Raw genomic sequence first — 18,397 nt, forward strand, 5'->3', positions numbered from 1 at the left:
CAATCAACTAATGATCGGTAGAGACCTGAAATACTTTTAGAAAAGCCCCACACTCACCATGGTCGTCAATAACACATCTTCCTTTTCTCCTCTTGTGCTCGCAGGACCTGAGAGACAAATGGAAGTTTCCTGAAATGACCCCCCCACATGAGTGTATGGCGTGAGGATGAGTGACCAGGTTGGCCTTCATCCTGGTAAACCAATTCTCCTGGGTGATTAAATATTTAATAATAATTGGTGTTCAATATTTGAATAGAAGGAAAGCATTACAAACGTATCTCAGAGCGTGTTTTCAGCTTTTCCATAAACCACTGCCGTGCTGGGTCAGACAGTGGTGCACCCAGCTCAATACTCTGTCTGAAGCAGTGGTGCCGATGGAGCTGGTCTGGGTGTGGGGAGTCTGTTAGAAGGGATCTGATCTAACCAATTTCCCAATCGCTGTGGGAATCTCCTTCAGCACCCTGGCAAAGTCATCCAATCTAAGGAAAAGCTCCTGTGGCGGGGAGCTCACTAACCCTCTTCTCCCGAGGCATCTCGTTCTATTTGAGAACACTGTCAGTGCCACAGACTAAGCACATTTGGTAGGTGGGAGAATCACCTACCGTGTTTCCCCGAAAATAAGACCTAGCCGGACCATGAGCTCTAATGCGTCTTTTGGAGCAAAAATTAATATAAGACCCGGTCTTATTTTACTGTAATACAAGACCGGGTCTTGTATTTTACTATATTAATTTTTGCTCCAAAAGATGCATCAGAGCTCACTGATCGGCTAGGTCTTATTTTCAGGGAAACAGGGTATCTGTGGCTTTAGGTCTCTCAGCAGAGCGTGTGGGACAGAAACCTGGGACTCCTGCCACCAGCTCCCCCGTTATCCCAGGCTCATAGCATTTGTGTGCCTGCCTGAGTCTCTCCTTTGCCAGACCAGCCACTGCTCCAGTCCAACCTCATCGCACCTCTGACATCAGCCTGGGAAGTAGGAAGGACCTAGGGCAGAGGAGTTAGGATTGACCATTCTGGAAATTCTGCCGCATGTGCAGCTTTCTCTTACCGTTGTCTTTCATAGTGGGGGCCACATGAGGGAGTCCCGAGTGGCTTGTCGTGTCCGGGGGCGGCGCCCTCATTGTGGAGTCCAGAGCTGGTTCCGGCTCCTCACAGAAAGGTAATGGCTGGTTGCTGGACAGTCCACGGGGCAGGGTCTGCATCAGTTTGAGCTTCCGGAACCGATTGGACATTCGGTTCCACCAGGACTGCCAAGGGAACGCAGAGCAGAGGTCATGCCCCAGGAACGCCAAGCTCAGGGATCCTGACTACACTTTACACTTGCTTACCCTCTCCTCTCCTGGGCAATGGCAGGCATTACCCATCAACCACAGCACCCTTTCCCAGTAAGCCCTCGTGCTCTGTAAAGCTTTACTGACCCTGCTGTTAGGAGCCATTTTGAATAGGTAGGAGGTAACAGTGAACCCAAATTGCCACCCCTCACCTAATCAATCCATTGCACAGACTGAGAAATGAAGACCCAGACAGGGGTGACCCTGGCTCAAAGTCTCACAGTGAGTCGGGGACAGACAGAGAGACACATGCAACACCAGACATCTTAACAGCTACACTGCAACCTCTTTCCACCTATTCCAGTGACAACGTGAGAGGTGCCAGGGTGTCCACACCAAGGCCTGGCCATCTGCTCCTATAGCTTCCCCACCTAGAGAGAGAACAGCTGCTGCCTCCCAGGACGTCCTCATAATCCCGTGACAGCTTGCAGGTTACTGGCACAACACAAAGGGAGGCTCGGCCTACAGAGACAGCAGTGTGGACAGGGACAAAGGGATCTCTGCAGACAGCACCGGGAGGAAGAATCGGGGGCTTGAATGAGCCAGCAATGCAAAAGACATGCTAAGTCTGAAGATCTGAGGAGGTACGGGGACCTCAGACAGGATGGGGTCAGGGTGGAGGAAATATGTTAGATTTCAAACAAGTAGAGCAGGATGGGGAGATGAGAAATTCAAAGGAAAATACTAGGCTTGCAGTTAGAGAAATAAGCAACTGGAACTTGGTTTTGGAGTTTCCAGGAAGAAGCTGATGGGGGCCTGTGGACCACAGGGAGATTCCCAGAATGGCGCAATCGGCAGATGTTCTACATACTAAAGCATAGGCCACAGACAGATGGCCTGGGAGGGGAGGTGTTCAGTCTGGCCAGCTCAGTACTACGGCATGCAGATTTTTAAAACATTCCCTACATTTATAAATGGAGTTTCCACATCAAAATCTGAATTTCTAGTTTCTCCTGAAAAAATTGGGAGTATCTGGTAACCTGGACCTACATTCTTGTAAAGCAGCCACTGATGCACTAAGTGGTTAGGATCACCCATTTTCCCCGGTCCCCACCATTCCCTACTGCTCACCCCATCTTACTTCTCATCCCTGCCAGCCTTCTACCCACAACCTAAGAAAGCCCTGGGTTAAAAGGAAGTAGTAGGCACCCTTCCACCCACCACCCCTGTCTGAAGCCCTTTAAGACAAGAAACAGCAAACCTTAAGCCCTCCTTTGTCATCGGGCAGCACTGGGACACTCCAGGGCTGGCGGACCTTCGAGTGGGGTGGGGGTGGCGGGTGGCTGGGCCGGCCTTTGTCTTTATTCACCTGCATGCACACAGATGCCAGCAGTCGAACAAGTTCCGTGTCTATGGGCACAAAAGGTAGCGTTTTACCTGCAAATATGTCTGTTGGGCCCTAGGGGGTGGGTCCACAATGACCGCTGTCAGCCTTAGAACTCAACTCAAGCCTGTGTTACTCCAGGATCAAGCCACCTGCCTCTCCATCTAATCTTCAAAAGCTGGCAAAAAGGCCAGCAGGATTTAATCCACTAATCTTGATCAGAAAGAAAAAGCAGAAGCCCTCTTCCCCTAGGAAGGCAGAGGGGTAGTATGTTTTAAAGAGTACAGGCTCTGCAGCCAGAGGGCAGAGATTCAAATTATGCCTCTGCCCCTCTCTGGCTATGTTATTGCAGGTAAATTAGAGAAACTCTCTGTGCCTCTGTAAAAGGGGTGACATTAGTACCCACTACATAAAGGGTCTGGAGGATTTGAGGGAATTCTTGGTATATGGTAAATGCTTAAGAGTGGTTAAGTAGCATTAGTTATTATTAACTGAACAAGGTTATTTTAAAAAGCAACAAACAAGATTGAGAAGAAATTACTACACACTATTAACATGGTGAATGGTTTCTCTTGACAACCATTTCTTTTTTTTCTCTCCCAAGTGTTCAATAAGAAGCATGTGTTTCTTTGAAAATTTCAGGCAAAAACTTCACTTAAAAAAACCCAGTAGGGAAAAAAGTCCACTAGAGACAGACTGTTTTATGGGGAAAAGGAGTGGGGAACTGGGTGGGGAACAAGGGAGAAGAAACACAGTGAGAGAGAAGCGTTTGTCGGAGAAAAGCATGTGCCGTCCAGCCTGGGTCCTGGAAATGGCTCTGCACGTGAGTGCAATCACTGGACTTGCACAGAGGGCCTTAACTCTCTTTCCCCTGGTCTCGGGCACCTTCCCTCGGTCACCTCCCCTCAACAAGAGGATGTCAGGCTTTGTTTCCCTCATACACTCTCCAAGCAGCGTACCTGTGCCGTGTGGGGCCTGCAGCGGCGAGAGGGTAGTGGTGGCACGGCTAGTGATGAGAAAGGACACCATGGCCTGCCACCCCCATAGCTAAGAGCAGCAGCAGGAGGAAATCGCCGGGGGGCTGTGGAGGTAAAAGTCCTCTCCCCACGGCCAGCAGGCCGAGATCTGGCGCAGGGCTCAAAGCCTGTGGGTCAGGAGGGCCTCCCCACCTCTCCCCGAATCTGGACTGAAACTCCAGGATTATACACAGATAGACCCTGCCCCTCGAACTGGCTCACTGGAAGCCCCAGTTCCCAGAAGAGGGCCTGCCACACTCGGTGAAGGGCTAAGGGGAGCAGGGGCCACCAGTCGGGACCAAGAGAGGTGGGGCTAGTCAGGGCGACACCCTGGGCACAGAGCCCTTCACCAGGCTGCCTCCACCTACAAAATTCAGCTGAGGGGTCGCTGCTCCATCTCTCATTCTGCTTGGCAAAGGGCTTTTTTCTGTTTACTCCTGAGCCCCTCAGTTTCTGGCTCCAGAGCACAGATGCCATTCTGGGATTCGTGTGGACTGCCAAGGCAGACACACACCTTTCTGCCTTCCCGTCTTGGAGACCCTGATGAGCTGGTGGTGGGAGAGGTCTCAGGGAGTACCCTAACTCAGCCTTTGCTGGGAAGGGACAGACTTGCCTAGGGCCGTATAGTGAGCTCTTGGAGCTTGAGAGTGGCTTCCCCCTTGAATAAGCAAGTGCTTAAAACACAGGCGATTATCTGGCTTCCCAGCCAGAGAAAGGAGGCAATGCAGGGTTACAACCCGTTTCCTGAAACAACCCACCAGGATCACTCAGCAGCATCACTAGGTCAAAGGCCGTGTACCCGTTTTTTGCACGAAGCGTGACATCAGCCCCTTGGTTCAGCAGATACTTGACAATTTCCTTATTCCTGGGGAGGAAAGAAAAAGTCAGAATTAGGCCCACTGAAAGCAAAAGTGTGGCTTTGCTCCTCGGCAACAAGATATGATATTAATTAGAGTGCCCAGTGTCTGAGCGTGTAAGAAGGGCATGGAAAGCTGCCAATCGTCTCACTCCACCTTCCCTACTCTCGACCGGGTCAAAGCCTAAGTGCTCCTTCCATGAACAAAACGAACACAGACGGCTCTGCCTCAAAACCACTTGGGCACCAAGAACCCCACCCAGATCAGGACCTCCGCACTGGCCCAGGTGCTTGATGTGGAGTCTGAGGCTCGTCAAGTAAGAAGACAAACCGCTTGGAGATGACGCAGGAAAATGCTCTGGACACCTGAAGCAGGGCACGGAAGGGGCCCCTCATTTGGAAGCAGACCTCAGCAGCTACATGACTGCGTGCAGATCCCTGCCTCAGTCAGCCTCCCCCAAGGAGGAGGACTCCAGGAGGGCAACGGGATGACACAAGACAAGAGATTCAGAAGCACCTGTCCATGCTGATGCTTGTTCAGAAGGAGAGGTTTAAAGCAAGTGTCCCCATCGGATGTCTCGGAGAAGCTAATGGTATGAATGGCTCGTGTGCATTTCCAACAGGGACAACTTAGGGAAGCTGCTCACACATCAATTTGAAAACCTCAAACGAACTAACCACTCTGTTCAACCGAAATCAATCTACAGAAACACATGTTTCGGCATAAAACGTTTTTGCTGCCTGGTTTTTCATGGTCCCTGGTGAAGTTCTGTGATGAGGTCATAGAAAAGCTAGATAAAGAAGGGCAGGAACACGGGAAAGAATGAGTCTGTGCGGCTTTAATCTTTTGTGCCTGTCCCAACGTCTTCAGAGCCCTGGGGTTTTCCTGTGGGTCTCAGGACCAGAAAGCCCCCATCAAGAAGCCCATTCAGCCTGAGCATGCTATCAGCCTCGCCGCAAAGGGAGTGGGGCTGGCACTGACCCATGGTAAGTGGCCTGCATGAGAGCCGTCCAGCCGTGCACGCTGTCCTGCTTGTCAATTTCAGCATGCCTCTCCACCAGCAGCTGCACCAGAGGCAGCTGCCCCATGACGGCGGCCAGCATCAGGGGCGTCGCCCCGTCCCCATTGACCAGGTTCACGTGGTTGGGGTCTTCATCGGCAATCTCTTTGACCAGCTGGAAGTTTCCTGCAAACAGAAGCAAGAACCCTAATGATCCATGGGCCTGGCACTGCAGGCTCATGTATATCCAGTGGGTTCATATAACAAACACGTGCTGAGCCTGCCTCTGCCCCGGGCTGCGGGGCATCATAGGGGTTCCAAAGATGAGTCGGAGGTAGCTTCCACTCTCAAATCCCTCAATCTATGAGGGACAGACAACTTTACTAAAAGAGAGAAGTCGTGATGTCGTAAGAGGACAGATGAAGGAGTCTGATGGAGGGCCATGACCATGCAGAAGGAGCGCTCAGGTCTGGCTGGGAATTGAGGATCAGAGAGGGCTCCCTGGACACGGGGTCTGCATCAGAAGAGGAAATTTTAGGCTAAACAGTCCTTCATCACAAAGAGTCTGAAGTGGGGAGGTGGGTAGCCAGGTGTTTCAGAAGTAGGGGAAAGCCAGGACCTAACCACAAGGTTTGGCTGGAGAGGCGGAGGAGCCTGGGAGGGCAGGCTGGAATCTGTGTGTAAAGTACCGTAATACTTGTAACGATCAGCCTCCAGCGTCAGAACTTTCCTGGGGGAAACTAGAGTCAGGAAACAATAAAATGCCTGTTTGTTTCTCAAATACTCTGGGTGGCCTTGAAGAGGACCAGAAATATTAGGTTGGGAGAGTGTGGCACTGAATTTTGAAATATCCAAAGATTTTCTAAAGCACTTACCCATTTTCAATGCATGGAAAATATCAGGTCGCCTTTTCTCCTCATCTGGGTAAACAAAGATTTTGAAAGTTAAGTACCGAAAGGTTTACTGTAACCGGAAAGTCACAAGGGTGTAACAACGCAGCCTAGCTTTTAAAATGACCTACTTTTCAAAAACAATCTAATCAGAAACCTAAGTAATGGACAAATCCAGCAGCCTTTCTAGAAGGTTATTATCAAAGAATGTCCAAAAATGCATCAGAGACAAAATCAGGGGAGGTCATTTGGCCAAAATGACATTAATGAGCAGTGGGCCGTTTCCTGATCCCATACTCATCAAGTTTTTAGGCATTCCAAACTTTGGGATGCCCTTTCTTAGATATGATAGAAAAGCAGTCTTAGAACAATCTGAATTCCTGTGAAAAATGTAAACAGAAACAATGACTCTTTTCTCTTAAATGGACAACCATGAGATATTCCAAAGCAGAGGACCTGAGACACTGAGCAGCTAAGCCCAGAGGAAGGTCATGGATGTGGTCTCCAGAGGAGCCAACGTTCAATTTTGCTTTCCTTCCCAAATAAGAAGCAATCTGCATATCATTCTGAGAGTCACCCCTGTCCCAGACCTGCAAACACAGCTCCCTGTGGGCAACTGCCCACCTGACTTCATGCTGAAACCCACAGCCCAGCTGCTGGGCTGGTGCAGGACACTGGTGCCCCTGTCCACTCCCCAAGCTGGGCCTTGCTGCATCCACCCAATGCCAGCCCGTCCCTCATCTGCTCATCTGTCACCTTCCTCTAAACTTGGGCTAGTGGGGGCCCTGCTCCTGTCAGAAAGCAGACGTCCTCATGACCAGTCCCCTCGCTGGTGGTGGAAGGCAGGACTTCCTGCCGCCTCTGAATAGCTCTGGGGAGGGAGCAGCTGCAGGAGAGGAAACCTGTGGCTCTGGGCTGAATCTCTGGTCCAGATCAGCCTCTCTGGGCAGCTGGGAAGAAGCTGAACAATGGTGCAAGGGGCACTGAGTCTGGGGTCAGCATGTCAGAACGAGTGCATGTTTCTAGAGTGATCTGTCTCCTCATTGCTAAAATGGGGATCATATGCTCCTGTGGGGACCACATGGCAGATGCAGGGATACATAATGTAGATGGGAAAATGCTTCAGAAAAGGTTAAGCCCTATTCAAACAGCAATTTTTGTTATCTTTACTAGTTAGTGACCAGCACCCACCCCAGTTAGGGTAAGTACTTAACCCCAGTGCTCATAAAGGACGTACAGACACAGAACCAAGGGTCTGATTTTGCCTATGAAATACTATTACAAAATAATTCTGCATCTTAATTTTAACAAATATGTCGTGTTCCTGTAAGTGTTTCAGAGTCTAATATGCTATGGGCCAGCACCTTCTCATGCCAAGACCCTTTGACAGAAAAGAGCGGTCACCTGGCCTTAGAGTTGGTTGCTAAGCAACTATCTGGTACAAATGAATCACTTAACAGTCTAGCCTGACCCCAGGAGGCTGGGATAGCTGTGCCCCTGATGCCACCTGACCCTGGGCTGGTCCCTTCCTCACTCTGTGCTCCAGATTTTGCGTTGATGTCAGAGCAGCTCTGGGGACCCAGCCCCAACCCCACACTGTGGGAAGGGAGGGTGTCACAATGACAGTTTTCGCCTCTAGGGCAACCTGTCCTACAGCTAAGTAAAGGGAGAGACTTGCGGGTCTCTAAGGCCCCAGTGTGATGGATTTCCTGGCATCTCACACAAAAAGAGTGGGGGGCCATTATTCTTTAATAACCTGTCCTTATTAATAACACAGCCTTGGTCCTTACTGCCGTCCTACCTGAAGGTTCTTTCCCAGAGCCTGGGTGGCACACTCCTTCAGCTCCTGCAGTTGGCTGAAATCTCACTTCCTCAAGGAGGCCATCTGAGACCATCCTACTTCATACGGCAGCCTGCATCACCCCCACTCTGCCACTCCAAACCCTCTACCTTGCCCCACCCCGTGGCACTTAAACATCTTCTGTACTATGTAACCTACTTTATTTAATAGGTTGTTTCCTGGTTATTACCAAGGTTCTCAAGGGCAGGGATTGGATCTGATTTGCTCACTGACTTATCCCAGATACTGAGAACAGTGCCTGGTACTTAGTAGAAACTCAATAAATGTTTGTAGAATAACTGAATAAACAAATGATCAATAAAAACCTATTACAATAGCTTCAGAGTTTACTCAGTGTTATCTATGTGCCAAGCACTGGATATACATTTTATAGGCATTACCCTGTTTCCCTGAAAATAAGACCTAGCCGGACCATCAGCTGTAATGCATCTTTTGGAGCAAAAAAATTAATATGACCCGGTATTATATTATATTATGTTACGTTATGTTATATTATACTATACCTGGTCTTGTAGTAAAATAAGACCGGTCTTATATTTTTTCTCCAAAAGACGCATTAGAGCTGACGGTCCGGCTAAGTCTTATTTTCGGGGAAAAACAGTATCTTACTATTGTTCATAGAATTTTACAAGTGCTTTTATTACAACTGTTTTGTGACAGAGGACACTGAAGTCCTGAAAGGACAATGAACACACAGCCAAGGCTACCCAGCCACAAAGTAGAGAACTAGCCTCAAACCCAGGTCTGCTCGATGGGGAAGTCTGCACTCATGGCCATGACCCAATCCTGTCAAATATGACAACCATAACAAGGGGGATGGCAGCTGCCCACATCTCTCACACACTCCCTATAGGCCGGGTGACCTCACTTAATCCTCACAGCAGTCCTGCGAGGTGGGTGTTACTCCCACCCCCCATTTATGGACAACAAAAGGGAAGCTTGGTGAAGTCAGGCAACCCATCCAAGGTCCCTGGCTGGCCTTTTCTTCAGATTTTCACCTTTTAGCCCTAGATGCGTATCCACTGCGCCCGGTCACTACAGCCTGCAGGCGCCTCAGCCATTATCACTGAAGTCAGACCCATCCCAGAAAATGGGTACTGACACTATGTGTGACATTGCATTGCACAGTCCTACTGCTCATGATGAACTAGAGGTTTCGGAATGCAATATGTCCTGTGGCAGGTGTGTTAAGGGTTGTTTAGACAGCCCTTTAAATGCCAGAAAGATGGCAAAAAGAAAAAGGACGCAGGACACATCAATAGGTGTTGGAAAAAACCTCAAACATGGCCTGAATTTTATGTGAATTAGTCTCTGGGGACTGATCACAGATGAGCTCAGGCAGCTTGTTCTGGAGCAGAGTTGGCAAAGTACAGTCCACGGGCCAAACCTGACCTTCTGCCTATTTTTATAATTATAGTTTTACTGGAACATAGCCACACCCACTCATTTACATGGTTGCTTTCACTCTAGCAGAAACAAGCGGTTACGACAGAGACTGGATGGCACACGAAGTCAAAAATATTTATTATCTGGTCCTTTACAAAAGAAGTTTGCTGACCCTGTTCTAGAAGAATCCCAGAAACACCTGCCTCAGAATCACCTGGTGAGGGAGGAGGGGCTTTGCTATGTTGGTTTCTCGGCTCTTCCCAGAGCTACCAAATCTCTCTCTGGGGGGGCAGGAACCTCACATGTAACAGGTACTCCCAACTGATCCTTACGCACAGCACATCCTAAGCCCCACTGCTCTGCAGGCTGGTCTCTGATTTCTGCATGCCCTTCAGTTGGGCAATCCATGGCTTGAGTCTTTGAAACCCAATTTGGGGTCCTCTGTGAAGCCATGGTGGGAGGTGGGGCTGGGGAGGGGCAGCCTGACCTGTCTTGGGCCTGACGGTGGTCAGTGGGTCCAGGTAATCTGCAAGGTCCCTGTGCTTGCGGTCAAGTGCAACCTCGAAGGCCGTCTTCTCCAGCACACTGAGGTGGTCAGGGCTGGCCCCCTTCTCCAGCAGCTGCTGGGCCACGCCAAGCCTTCCGACGAGCGCTGCCAGCATCAGCGGGCTCCAGCCCACAGTCCGGGCGGCGTGGTTGGGGTCTGCACCCCACTCGAGCAGCAGACGCACCACAGCCTCATGCCCATGCTGGATGGCAGCCATCAGGGCTGTGATATCCAGCAGCTCGTCCCTGCTGTCCCCTGTCCCCGGCTGCTCGCCTGAGGGCTTGTGATGGTCCACAAAGGCACCAGCTTCCAGAAGCAGCTTCACCACGCCCAGGTGGCCACCTCGAGAGGCCACAGTGAGCACACTGGCCCCCAGCCGGTTCTGGGCATTGACATCAGCCCCGTGATCCAAAAGCAGGTGTGCCACACTCACATGCCCAAATCTGCCAGGAAGATGGAAAATTAACGCCACTAAATATGGAGCACAGATAAGGAGACACTTACGTAATCCTCATTTGTCCTTAATTATTTAAGTCCTAAGAGCTGCGTGTAACAGTCCTTCTTCTGATGCCTGGCATTGTGCTGGCCCTGCATATGCACTACCACAAAGGGGAACAACTGCCCTGCTTAGGTTCGAATCCAGCTCTGCCATCCACTTGCTGCATGACCTTGAGAAAGAACTTGAGCTTCTTTGTGCCTTCATTTGCTCATCTGTAAAGTGGGGATATAACTGTATTTACTGAGAGGGAATGTTAAGGATTGAACTGATATACCTAAATATGTAATATACACAAAGCACCTAAAAACAGTGTTTGGCCAAAGGAAGCACCACATAAATGGTAGCTTATATCACTGTAATCATTTTACATTATGCAACATGCCAAGGTTACCCAGCTGGTAAGGAACTGCGTCAGGGTCAGAACCCAGGTCTATCTGAATCCTGCTGCCCTCCCTCTGTGCCCTACACCATACTGCTTCCCCCGTCTCAGAAAGGTCTTTTTACTCTGCTTTGCAGCCTGGTAATGTCTCTCTGCCTACGCTGATTTCCACATGGGCAGGACCCATGTCTGACTCATGTCTACGCCTCCCCTCCCCAAACATACACACAGAGGTCCTTTGAGATGAGGCAGCAGACCCTATGCCAAGAGGTGTGGCGTGGCTGTGGTCAGATGGACTCTCAAGTCTCGCCTGAGGTCTGCTGCCACCTGCTGGCAGGAATGTCCGCTGTCCCAGGCTGAGAATTGGGCCTGGGCCAGACCCCCCCTCAATGAAGCTTGAGCTATGGTCCTGCTGGGACACGACACTAACATGTGCCCACCAACTCTCTAATATCAGGAAGAGGAAAACAGATGCCTCTTGCCAGCAAAATCTCTTCCTTCTTTTGCTTCCAGAGGGCAAACAAAATTCCTTTTTCAGCATTTTTGGTTGGCATACTCTTTCTGGGCTCCAACTTGTGTGTGTCAGAGCTGGAAGGGGCCCTAGACCAACAAGGAAAGAATGACAAGGGCTGCTTGTGCCAGGCGTTACAAGGCCATGATGGCTGCGTAACGTCTACATCTTGGGAGGCAGCTTTGCAATCTCTTGTTGTGCACCCCTCCTTTCCGGAAGCGGGTTTTGTAGCTCAACCAAACCCAGGGCCTCCCTCCTCCCCGTGGAGGCAGAGCCAAGGCTGAACTCTGGTTTGAACTTAACAAATACCTTCTGGGATATGAACCTTAACAGCACAGGTCACTTTAGCCTACAGAGCGCAGCCCGTGGAGGGAGAGCTTGGTGAACCGCCCCCCCGCCAGCTATAGGAGGACTGCGCCTATCTGCCTCCTCTCCAAGAGCAGAGAGAGGGCAAGTCAAGCTGAAATAAACTCAAATGCAGAAAGCTGCAACCCCAACCTGTCTCCCTGTCTCCAGTCTTGTTCATTCCTGCCCATCCTCCATGATGACAGTCCCCAAACCTAAAATGATATTCCCAACCCATAAATCTGACGGCCCCTTCCCACTGCCCGAAGGCCTGCCAAATCTGTCAACCTCATCTCGTCCCAACTCCCACACAGGACCCTCAGGCCAGGCTCACCTATACTCACCAATGATTAGACTCTCCACAGCAGGACTGGGGGGCTGACACAGAGTGGAGCTCAGTACATTTTGTCAAATGAGTGAGTAAATGAATGAATGATTGGCATAACCAAGTAGAGGACGGTCCAGAGATGGGCAATGGAAATGACTGAAGAACTGGAATATCCTCCACTGGAGTAGAGAATTTTAAAAGATTATGCTATTTAGTCACCAAGCAAGAGATAAAATCTAGTATAATTCCTAACAGCAGATTACAAGGTACTATCACATTTTTATCTTATTTGATCTTAATAAGCTCTGAGATAAACCACCCATTTCACAGATGAGAAAATCAAAATTAGAATGGAAAGCAATAATCCATAAATTCGAAAGTGACAGAGTCAAAACTTGAGCTTGGACCCTAAAATAGCAAACCCCACTCTTCTGGTATAAAACATTTTGACGGAGGAAGAAAAAGGCTGAATTTCAGCAGAAATGCTGACATTTAGAATGCTTTTCGAACTCATGGGTAGCCCAAGAGATTATTCAGTTAGGTTGAAAATATAAAAGGATTTAGCGAAGGCTGAGATAATTTTGTGGATGCCAAGTTTCTCATAGGTAATTACTGAAGACGGGGAAGCTGGGGCTTTCTGAACAGCTGTTATGACTGCCAATTAAATTTCTGCAATTAACACCTGTGTTTCAAGACCTGGCATATACTGCCACCACTCAAAGCCCTGGGAGGCAGAGAAATGAAGGGCAGGAGGAGGAAAGTAAAAAGGCCAAAGATGATGTCAGATCAAAGCCAACACCATGCAACCCGTCCTTTTGGCAGGTAAAGGTAAATTTGGCAAGTAGCTTCCGGGTGGCCAACACCAAGCAGAAAATGGTCACATATAGGATTTATGGCTGGGAGCACAGGCTCTGGAGCCATCTGCCTGGGAGCTTACTAGCTGTGTGGCCTTGGGCAAGTTATTTAACTTCTCTGAACCTCAATGCCTCATCTATAAAACGAGGATGGCAGTAGAATCTACTTCCTAAGGTTTTGTGTGGATTGAATGAGTTAATTCATTTAAAGCACTTAGCACAGTGCTTGGCACAAAGTGCTCGGTAAAGGTTTAAGAAGAGGGGAAAAACATGCATGTAACTCTTTCTGATACTATAGTAAAACATCCTCCAAGAGACCAAACTGCAGTCCAGGCACAGGATCTCAGATGATCAGGGTCTGATCCAACGAAAAGCTTTGGAACAAAGAGCTGGGATGACGAATAGATGTTCTCTTCCACCAAAAGTGGTGGCTGCCGGGAGCAAAGTCTTGAGACACTCTGAGGCGTATCTAGATTCAGGGAGGAAGAGCACAAACTGGCACATGTCGGCAGACAGCTATGCACCAGCCCGTCCTGATCCGAGGGACAGACAGACTGTATGTCCTTCAGGAAGTCTCCATACGTATTAGCCCACATACAGATGAGGCAGAAGACACTCAACACTACCCAACATGGACAGAGGTGGAATCTGAATACAGATGGTCGGGACTGCCAACTGAGGGACAATACATTTGAAAGTACCAGGCTCTGTCTTGACTCAGCTAAAAGTCGAGAGTCAATTCTAATCCTCACAGGATTGTCACATTCTACCGTATTCTCATAGGAATAAATAAGAAGGTACGTCACAGCTCCCAAAACAGCACCTATAAGATAAACGGAAGAATAAAGAGGAATGGAATTAATCCAGAGCCTCTCGATGTGCAAGAGACAAAGTCATCACACTTGGACCACCAATTTCAGCAAACAGTACCGAGTTGTGAAGAAGGAAAATTCTCTAAAGATTTTATTAGTTAACAGAGTTCAGGTTAATTCTTCTGAGTCTCCTGCTCCAGGGGATTAACAGAAATTAATTACATGAAATTAATAAGGTGACTTTGACCATCCTGCAGCACTTGGTTAATAGCAAAACTTGGCGACCAGGGGTCTCTGAGACACCCTGAAAGCACTGCCAAGTGCTGCAGTCACAAACCTGGCTCAGCAAGGGCCTCAGGGGCTAAGGGACCCCTGTGCACTGGGTGGGAGTTAGAGATGAGGCGCAATCAGTGGCTCCCAGAATCGCTGGAGAGCCTCTTCTTAGGCAGAGTCCCTCCCCCTCCATCCCTCCCTCCCCACCAGGTCTTCTGAATCACGAACACAAGAGAACTCAAGAATCTGATATGAAAGCGCATCCCTGCTATCCTGATGTGCAGCCAGGTTTGAGTGTCACTGAGGAAGGGAAGCGGCTATCATGTGGGCTAGCAGGCACTTACTGCAGAGGCCTTCCCAGTGCAGAGAGACCAAAAAACAGGGAAATATCATGGCAGGCTTCCCAGAAGAAGCTAAGCTGGGAGAGAGAGGAGGGCTCCCCTGGGGCAGAAGGGAATTCCCGTATGTGGTTATGGCCAGGGCTCTGCAGTCAGACTCCCCAAATCTGCTGGCTAGCTGTATGCTCACAAGGAAATTTTGTAATCTCAGATTCTCATTTGTAAAATGGAGATCATATTCTTGGCATACAGTAAATGCACAATAACTAAAACAACAAAAACAAAACCAATGCCGGGAGACACACAGAAAGCCTGGATGAAATCATCTTGGCCCAAATTCACAGGAGAGGCACAGCCATTCATTTCAGGAGGATCTGTAAGCTCTGCAGAGGATTAGGGAGGGCACAGCTGGTGGAAGAGAGAGCAGTGGAAGGCCACTACAAAGGTGTGGTATGGACTAAAGCAGAGGGGAAGGAGAGAGGGTGCAGACTCAAGGGAGGGGATGGCAGAGACAGATGAGACTCGGTCATGGCACAGACAGGTACCAAGGCGGAGGATTTAACCTGGTATTCTAAAGCTTGGAAGAATGTGATGGGGCCATTAAGAGAGACGGAACCTCAGAAGAAAGGTTGACAGCCGAAAAGGCTTTATCATCACCTCACACTGCTCTGGGCAAAAAATCAGATGTCTTAAGACAAAGGGTCCCAACCCGCTGGTAAGAGCATAAAACACTATCCATGTGAATAGGCATGCATTCCCTAAATGGGATGCGTTTTTCAAAGTGTGTTTATAGACCAATAGAAATAAATGCCTAAGGGCTGGAGAATGGTTACGCAAACTACAGTACCATCCCAGGAACGGAATACACAGAGCAGTTGAAAACGGTATGTTTGAAAATAATACAGAATAAAATTATTCCAACAATACAAATTAAATTAGATTAGAACAACTGTGTAACACTTGGAAAAGAACCCAGAGAAATAAAACATTGTCGGGTCACAATGAGACCACTGTGGTTAAGAACGTTGTGTATTCAATGCCTTTTAGAAAAAACAAATGGCTCATACATATGGAAAGATGCTTTACTTCACTCACAATTTAACAAATGCAAATCACAGCTACACTAAGATTTTTCAACCATCAGACACAAAAATCCAAAAGTTTGGTAACATACTCTGTTGGTAAGCCTGTAGAAATACAAGCACTCACACACACTGCAGCTGGGAGGGTAAACTGGTGCAAGTGCTGTGGCAGGCAGAATAATGGGGTCCCAAAGATGTCCATATCATTCATAATCCCCAGAATCTATGTTAGGTTTCATGGCAAAGGGGAAATTAAGGTTGCAGATAGAATTATTCATCATTAAGGCTGCTAATCAGCTGACCTTGAGATAAGGGACAGTATCCTACATTATCCAGGGGGCCCAATGGAATCACAGGGGTCCTTTAAATGCGGAAGAGGGGAGGCAGAAGAGTCAGAAGATATGAGGACAGAAGCAGGGGTCGGAGTGATGCGATTCCTGCTGGCTTTGTGGTAAGTTGTTACAGCAGCCATAGGAAACTAATACACCAGTATGGAAAGCAAATATCTGCTACAATTGGCAATATGCGCTACAATTAACAGATGACTTGCATTCCCTCCTTGGAGAATATTTGCAAGAAACTGAGGGGTGGGTGGGACCTAAGTAGATGGTTGAGAGAATTCACTGTGTACCAGTTTCTTTACACCAGAGTTTCAAGTCTTTTCATCCTGCTGCCTGAGTATAGGCATACCTACCTCGTCTTATTGTGCTTCACAGTGTTGAAGGTTTTTTTGGGGTGGTTTTTTTTGTTTTTTTTTTTTACAAATTGAAGGCAAGACCTTCCACCAGCAAAAAGATTGTGACTCGCTTTATCGCGAGACTCTGGAACCAAACCCACAATGTCGCTGAGGTATGCCCGTACATGTCAAACTCATCTCTTCGCTGTCTCTGCTCTGGTCCAAGCCACCATAACAACTATTTAGTCTTTCTAGACTGCTGCAATCCCTTCCTAACCAGTCTTTCTAACTCTAGCCCACCCTTTCAATCCATCCTCACACTGCAGTGAAAGTGATCTTTCCCAAACAATCTGATTCTGCAACTCACTCTGCCTAGAAACTTCCATCACTGCCAGTGCCCTTAGGATAAGCTCACCTTTCTCAGCCCTTCTGCCTAGCATCTGCCTCTTCCTCTCCGGGGAGAGCTCATCTCCCACGACTCCCAGACCCCCTCCCACTCACAACATCTTTCTAACAGTCCTACCAATGCCTTATGTTCACTTTTACTTCCAAACCTTTGCATGGGCCTCCTATCACCTGGCTGCCACCCCACTTCTTCTGTCCTGGTTAAATTTTAGGCATCCTCAGGTCTCCACTTGAATATATATACATCATGCCTACCAGAAACCTTCCTCCACCTCCCCAAACTAGGTCTGCTATTCCCAGAGCTTCCTGAACTTTCCCCATCAAGCCTGTTCCCTAGTCTGGCCTTCCCACTGGCATGTGAGCTGCTCCCAGTGGGGACTTTACCTGGTCCCGCAGTGTCCCCCTCACCAAGCTAGAGTGGGTAGGTGGGTTCTTAGGAAACCCTTGTTGCAAAAAAGGAATGAATGAACACCTCTATGATTCTGAGACTTAAGCGTCTACTCGCAGTGTCCAGATTGTTTTGAAAGGCCAGTGTTCCTAAGATTCTGGTTTTATGTTAGCAAAAAGCGCTTCCACTTCTCGTTGCATCCCAAAGCTGCTCAAAGTTGACCATTCCTACTCTCTCTCTCTCCCAGGAGTCCTTGACCCTTTCCCGTCCGGGGCTGCGGGGGCCGCCGGAGCCGGGACCGGGGGACACCCGCCCCCCCGGCGCCCCCCCCTCACCTGGCCGTCTGCATGAGCGCGCTCCAGCCGTAGTGGTTGCGGCTGTTGACCGAAGCGCCGCGGCGCAGCAGGAAGCGTACGAGCGGCTCGTGGCCCCCGGCCGCGGCGAACTGCAGCGCCGTGTTGCCCGCCTCGTCCGAACAGTCCACAGGCACCGGCGCTCCGGCCGCCGCGGCCGCCCCGGGCCCGGCCGCCTCGGCCCCCGCCGTCTCCGCGCCCGCCTCGGGCTCCGCGCCGCGCTCCGCCGGTTCCGCTGCCCCCGGCTCCAGCAGCCGCCGCGCCGTCTCCGTGTCGCCCTGGTCACAGGCGCGCAACAGCAGCTGGAAGGCCGGGGGCAGGCCGCCCTCGCCCATCGCGGCCCGCGGCCCGCGCCCGTCGGCCCCGCCGGCGTCGCTGACTCCGCCCCCGGATACAGCGCGCTGGCGCCTCCTTCGGCCGGCTCGCCTGCCTACTGTGTGCCGGGCGCGCGCGGGGGCGGGGCGGGGTGCCTACTGTGTGCCGGGCGCGCGCGGGGGCGGGGCGGCGCGCCTACTGTGTGCCGGGCGCGCGCGGGGGCGGGGCGCGGCGCCTACTGTGTGCCGGGCGCGCGCGGGGGCGGGGCGGGGCGGGGCGCCTACTGTGTGCCGGGCGCGCGCGGGGGCGGGGCGGCGCGCCTACTGTGTGCCGGGCGCGCGCGGGGGCGGGGCGCGGCGCCTACTGTGTGCCGGGCGCGCGCGGGGGCGGGGCGGGGCGGGGCGCCTACTGTGTGCCGGGCGCGCGCGGGGGCGGGGCGGGGCGGGGCGCCTACTGTGTGCCGGGCGCGCGCGGGGGCGGGGCGGGGCGCCTACTGTGTGCCGGGCGCGCGCGGGGGCGGGGCGGGGCGCCTACTGTGTGCCGGGCGCGCGCTTGGGGCGAGTTGGCGCCTCCACCGCCGCATCGCGGGTTGATAAGGGACCGCAGGGTCCGGGAAGCTCGGAGCAG

The 18,397-nt window shown here is 50.6% G+C and overlaps 1 protein-coding gene across 2 annotated transcripts in view; it reads right to left on the minus strand.

Annotated features, from left to right (window-relative positions):
• ANKS6 (ankyrin repeat and sterile alpha motif domain containing 6) overlaps positions 1 to 17,790 on the minus strand; it is a gene marked incomplete at its 5' end in the record, with an annotated part of 44,467 nt that extends 26,677 nt beyond the window's left edge. For both annotated transcript variants that reach the window (XR_013994384.1, XM_081065279.1), the window contains 8 exons: positions 58 to 107; positions 1,049 to 1,247; positions 2,533 to 2,681; positions 4,430 to 4,536; positions 5,510 to 5,714; positions 6,404 to 6,448; positions 10,153 to 10,655; positions 17,438 to 17,790. Coding sequence is in view for 1 of the 2 variants with exons in the window: in XM_081065279.1 (XP_080921405.1) it covers positions 58 to 107; positions 1,049 to 1,247; positions 2,533 to 2,681; positions 4,430 to 4,536; positions 5,510 to 5,714; positions 6,404 to 6,448; positions 10,153 to 10,655; positions 17,438 to 17,790 (1,611 nt within the window). The remainder of the gene's footprint in view (positions 1 to 57; positions 108 to 1,048; positions 1,248 to 2,532; positions 2,682 to 4,429; positions 4,537 to 5,509; positions 5,715 to 6,403; positions 6,449 to 10,152; positions 10,656 to 17,437) is intronic.
• Between the last annotated feature and the right edge of the window lie 607 nt (positions 17,791 to 18,397).

Source organism: Rhinolophus hipposideros, assembly GCF_964194185.1.
Source record: "Rhinolophus hipposideros genome assembly, chromosome: 11".
In the NCBI taxonomy this organism is placed as follows: Eukaryota; Metazoa; Chordata; class Mammalia; order Chiroptera; family Rhinolophidae; genus Rhinolophus; species Rhinolophus hipposideros.